Source organism: Poromitra crassiceps, assembly GCF_964638095.1.
Source record: "Poromitra crassiceps genome assembly, chromosome: 2".
NCBI lineage: Eukaryota > Metazoa > Chordata > Actinopteri > Beryciformes > Melamphaidae > Poromitra > Poromitra crassiceps.
The window spans coordinates 58,419,462-58,425,461 of NC_139624.1; the positions used below are offsets into that span (position 1 = coordinate 58,419,462).

The window sequence follows — 6,000 nt, forward strand, 5'->3', positions numbered from 1 at the left end:
TTTAGGCCAGCTTTTCAAAAGCGCAAAGCGCTAAAAGTCGGCCAGGTCGGAAGATGGCTGGAAGATAGTAGTACGCCGGTATTTAGCGCCGCCACGCCCACTTCGGCGCATTCAGGGACTCCGCCACGCCCATTCGGCCTAAAGCGCATTTGGCAGCCTAAAGCCTATTGCTATTTTCCCGAAACAGGCGCAAGGCACGTTTTTTTGCGTTTAAGGCCCGTTTTAGCGCCGAAGGCCTGTGGGAGAATAGGGACCACTGTGTGCCTGAAGCCCGGAAGTTGACAGGCTTATTTTGAGCGTGCAAACAGATGAAGGTGTGGAGAAATAAGAAGTGGACTGAGGAAGCATAAAAGTGCAGATCATAGTCTTCCTGCTTGAACCTCCGTTAGAACTTAATTTGTCCTTACTCTCAGTAGAGTAAAATATCCTACAGTGGCATGTCTAGTAATAGCTAGTCTAGTAATGTAATTATGTTTATCCTTTAAGATTAAATTAAGATTCCAATTAAGATTGTTATGCATTGTGACAACATTCGTTCTATAATTACACCTGTGTTTTGTATGTTGTAATTTCCTTATCATATCTATATGTAGCATTAGACCAGACTGCTGGGCAATAGTCCAGATTTGACAATATTAATAATTAGGGCCTCAGTTACTTTTTAGTGGCTTCTGATAAAATAAAATAAAACACATCTTCTGATAGCAGAGATCACACTTCAAATTTTAGCAGTTATCTTATTTATGTTTTTTCCATGATACTGTTGTTTATCATCTATGATGATACCAAGAAGTTTTGTTTCATGCACTTGCTTAATCCATTCCCCAATCCCCACACAATTTATTCTAAGGTTCATCTCTGGATTCTTACTGATAGTGTGGTTTGAGCCCAGTACTATGCTATTAGTCTTTGATATATTCAGAACCAGTTCATTTATTTTTACCCATTCAACAGCTGACTGCAACTCTACTTTTACAAAAGTATTTACAGTAACTCGTTGGTTGTGAGAGCGGACGTGTATATGGTAGAATCATCCGCATACAGTACATCGCAATATTAGCTTTGATCCAACTCAAATTCCTCATTGGATATTTTTTTTGTTATTCCTCACAGTATGGTTTTGTTCATGTAACTGTAGATGTGCTTGAGTCACAATTTTGTATACTCTGTCCCCCTCTGGTTGTAAACTTTGCAGTTCCTACTGCCCTGTTGACAACTCTGTACGTTTGTGCCCGTGTGTGTGTGTGTTGTGTGCGTGCGTGTGTGTGTCTGTGTGTGCACGTGTGTTTGATTTCAGGAGCTGGCCAAAGAGCGGCAGGAGAACAGCAGGTTGCTGAAGGCCCACCAGGACAAAGACGACCTCATCGGGAAACTGAAGGAGGAAATTGACTTGCTGAACAGAGTGAGTTCTCCTCTCTCTCAATTCAATCCAGTTCAATTGGCTTTATTGGCATGACTGCATACAATACAATGTTGCCAAAGCATGTTAACACATACAACAGGGTGGGAATTACATGGAGGCCATGGCCTTCATTGCCTCTCCCACTTGATGCCCTCAGATCCCAAAGGCCACGTTGGCAGTGCCCTGCTACCAGCCTGCGACTGTCAGTTGCTTTAAAGGCATCAGTGGTCTCAGTTTAATGTAGCCTGCCCTATGCAGAGGATGTGTAATTGGCTCATTTTAACAGAAATTTCAGAAAAATCGCTCTTCATGATGTCAATAGAGCAATGGCCTTTGTGCCCTGACATGTGACCTCGTGCCCTAAAAAAGATTGTGACGTCGAGGCCAAATGGCCTTGCCCCTAAAATGACGAAATTGCCACCCTGACATACAATCATAATAAACATACATAAAATAGACAATAAACTGGACAAGAACAAGATGGGCTTTGGAAGGTGAGTAAGAGTAACATAAGATATTAACATACAAGTGAAACATTAATGATTATCCATGTGGGACAGGGGGCTCACAGAGCTTTGGAGCTCATGGCAGTCCTCCCTCTCTCCCAGTAGGCCCGGAAGTCTCTGAGTCACTTAATTAGAGGATATCTGGGAATATTTTTATTATTTTTGTAAAATATTGGTCTCTAAGACTTTGGTATTGGTGGCAGTTAGAGAAGAAATCAACAAACCTTTATGTATTTTGGTTTTACCCTCTTATTACACTGGATGTGAAATGGCACAATAACTATTTGGCTCGAGAGCGTTTCAACTGCAATTTGCATTTCACATAAAATACAAAATTATTCGTGAACATTTTGATAAGCTCGAAGATTAGATTCACGACCTAACAAAACATGGTAAAAAAGAATAGAGAAACAATAATAAAAATCAAAGCAGGAAAATAAGTCTGTCAGTCCGTCAAATAGGGGAAAACTTCAGAGCACAACCTCTTGTAGAACAGCAATTTTTTCCTCTGGTACCAGATGATGTGCGCTTTGATGCTGAGATCAAAGTAGAAGGTCTTTCTTTCTGCTTCAGCAGTTTGAGTTGCATCATATTTTCCCACATACTGTATATCGATGGATACCACGGTCCTGAGAGGCCACTCCACTCCAGATATATTGATGGATACCACGGTCCTGAGATGCCACTCCTCTCCACATATATTGATGGATACCACGGTCCTGAGAGGCCACTCCTCTCCACATATATTGATGGATACCACGGTCCTGAGAGGCCACTCCTCTCCACATAGGTAAATGATGGAAAAAGGTTCCAATGGTACTTCTAAGAGTTAAGAGTGGGAAAAAATGTAGCTGGTGTTTGTTTGCACAGATCACACATTGGATCAATGCGTAGTATGAGTTCAGCAAGCTTGTCTAGTTTACACCATTGCATCCTATGTACAATTTTTACTTATTTACTGGCCAATGTGGCAGGTGACCCTTATCCATTAAAGACAGATTGTATCTGTATTTGGTGCTTGCTGTGTGAGAATATCAGACTCAGATTTTATTATAAGCCATTTGAAGAGGCATCTCTATCTGTCTCATGAATCTTGCCTGAATTTGTCAGAGAGGTGTACATCCAGCTCCTCTTCATACAGATTTTTTCTGTTTTTGGCATCTGTGAAGGCCTGACGGGAAAGCGGGTGATAACGGCTGATCCAGTCTGGTGTCTCTGCAGAGGAAGATTGAACTGAACCTGACTCGCTGCAGAACTTTATTTGGGAGAGAGAAAAAAAAGATCAAGCTGAACCGCGGGCCCTATCTACCTCCTGGTACGCTTTGAAGAGAGACAGCCCGTCTTGTAGAGAGCGCACATCACAGCAAGCGCATGCTATGGATACCGATGAGATCTTCCCTCCATCTGACAATAAAGTCATTTGGGGATTTAGACTTTTGAAAGGTTAATGTAACCCACCAGAGGCCACTTTGTCCGTATAATATATACACAAAGGCAGTCGGTTTGATCTGAAATTAGCACTTTTATCTCTCCATCCTCCGGTGCGCCGACAGCACGCCGCGGAGAAGCTCACGACCTCCTTTAGTTTGGCTTTTGTAATTCTTCTAAGTGCGGTTAGGTTCTTTCCCGACAGTTGCGCCATCACGGCTGGTGATGGAAGAAACCGAAAATGAGGAGTGTCACTTTGATGAGACAGCGGCGTGGCAACGGAGAGGCGCTCTCATTTGCCACTAATTGAAGCTGTTAATGTCTAATTTGTTGCTATCAAGGCAGCATGGCTGGAGGGGAGACCTGGTAGCTCAGACTATCAAGGCAGCCTGGCTGGCAGCTCTGACTCAGACTAACACTCCAACCTGCCCGGGCCCTCCGAGGCATCCGGGTCTATGCATATGCATCCCATGGACCCACTAACCCGGAGCCGTCTGTCCTTTGTTTTGCAGGACCTTGATGACATTGAGGATGAGAACGAGCAGCTCAAACAGGAGAACAAGACTCTACTGAAAGTGGTGGGCCAGCTGACGAGGTAGAACCTCTCCGTGAGGCCCAGTCCCAACACAAACGACCCAACCTCCCCCTTTCACCCCCAGAGTGAAAAGCCTCCTGCCCTGGGTCAAGTCCATCAGCATTGGCCCTCTGTCTGTTTGACTCTGTCTCTTGATTTGTTTTCACTTGGCGGAGGAGAAGATGTGGTCATCCTCAGAGCCTCACAGCTGGAGCGGCATCCCCCCGAGGCAGATCTGTTTCAGCTGTGGTGGAGGCTGAGTGAGCGAGGGGCGCCTCACGCGGAGCTTCTGTCATGGTATATTTAATGTAAATGTATTGTACATAGGCCATTTTAGATTGTTAATTTTTTGATGAAGTCTTAAAAAAGGCAAAGTAAAAATTTAAAGTAAAATGAATGTATGTGGTGCATCACCAAGTGCACACAAGTCTTTTCACAGGTAGGGACTAAAAAAGTTGATCTAGTCACTGCTGTTCACTTATCAGCTTCGAATCACATCGCCAGTGTTGCATTGTCTGAACTGTGTCCAAGCCCGTCATACCTTTCTGATCTTGCCTGTTACCATTACATCCAACACATGAGAATGGATGAGAACGAGCTGCTACCATCAGCCAAAGTGGGCATAATGCCTTCCAATCCAATGCATGCGATTTTTTTTTAAATGTGAATACTGACCTTATTTCCATCTTCTTGAAAACAAATAGTGAAAGCCTGGTGCTTTTTACATTTACAGTAGTGCCAGATTTACTCTGCTTCCGATGAGTTTTTGGTACATGTGAGAAACCTGGATGAAGTAATGACATGAACTCCCAATATAAATCACAAACCGAAGCAAGCGAGACTTTTACATAGATTCTATGCTTTAGCCATTTCAATGTCAACAGCTGAATATTACTGTATACTTACCGGGAGTGAAATGTAGGGTAAAACCCTTGTGTAGTATATGTGGATTCTTACAAAAAGAAAGAACATTTTGCATTCTGTAAATTTACAAGTTTTTGTCTTTGCAATATCGATAGATTTTAGCTGCTATATATGGCAACTGAGATGTATGGAGTAAGCTACAGTTGTGCATTTTCCCCCTCTTATATGATAACCAAATGAACTGAAGGAACATACTATTTGAAAATGCAACTCTTTTGTTTACTCAAGGGAACCTGGCTTGGCTGGTAGAGGCATATTACTTTACCTATCTGTTTTTAGATCATGGCATTCCATTAAGGTGTTCCAGTGTTTTTCTCTAGGGAGCTTGCAGCTCTTGCATCATGTAGCCTACTACTCATCATGTCAAGTCCACCGAGTGGTAGCGAATATACTTAGGTTTTAGACTCTGCTTCCATATACACACATACCGTAAGTCTCCTCACAGACAGACGCATGCACACACACCGCTAACCCATCTCTCTCTTTCCATTACATTATGCATGTACAGAAGATGAAGTCATTTAATAAAAGTTTGATTATCTCTCTTTTCAGTCGACTCGCTTGTGTTCATTAAGGCTAATTTGATGTGATGATACCATGCCGGCGAGTCGGTAATGCAATGTGACGGTGGAGGGGGTTCAGTTCCGCACACAGCCATGGTGATTCAACATGCCAATCAACAGCCTGACTGCTCCGAGAGGCCGCCATCCTGGGACACGGAGCCCCCGTCCACCCCTCAGCCCTCCATTACTCTATTCAACCCACTAATTCCCTCACCTGGAGACAGAGTGCTGCGGCGCGTCTGTATATAGGAACCATATCAGAGCTAATGTCAACTAAATTCCATGATGATAGCCTTACAGCGCATGAAAAGTGCTGGAGGCTCTGTCCATAATCCATATTAGCATTTTTATGGAAAGTTGTATGGTTTGTTATATGGTGTGGTCACATGGAATCTACTCCTCTAGTAGCCTATATATTTTCTATTCTGTCAGGATAAGCTGCTGCGCGAATGTACAGTATTTACCAGCACAGCCTCACTTACACTTACATGTAGACTAATGTGGGAGCGTGTCTACTGTATGTGCGAGAAGAGCTCATTATGTCCCCGACCTTTTGAGAGCAGCGAAGGCCCCGCATTGTCATCTTTTAAACCAGAGAACAAA

The 6,000-nt window shown here is 43.3% G+C and overlaps 1 protein-coding gene across 1 annotated transcript in view; it reads left to right on the plus strand.

The window, feature by feature from the left end:
- Positions 1-5,369, plus strand: part of pawr (PRKC, apoptosis, WT1, regulator) — a 138,819-nt gene extending 133,450 nt beyond the window's left edge. The window contains exons 6-7 of the mRNA XM_083652536.1: positions 1,298-1,402; positions 3,849-5,369. Coding sequence (XP_083508662.1) covers positions 1,298-1,402; positions 3,849-3,935 — 192 coding nt within the window. The 3' untranslated portion in view covers positions 3,936-5,369. The remainder of the gene's footprint in view (positions 1-1,297; positions 1,403-3,848) is intronic.
- The last annotated feature ends 631 nt before the right edge of the window (positions 5,370-6,000 follow it).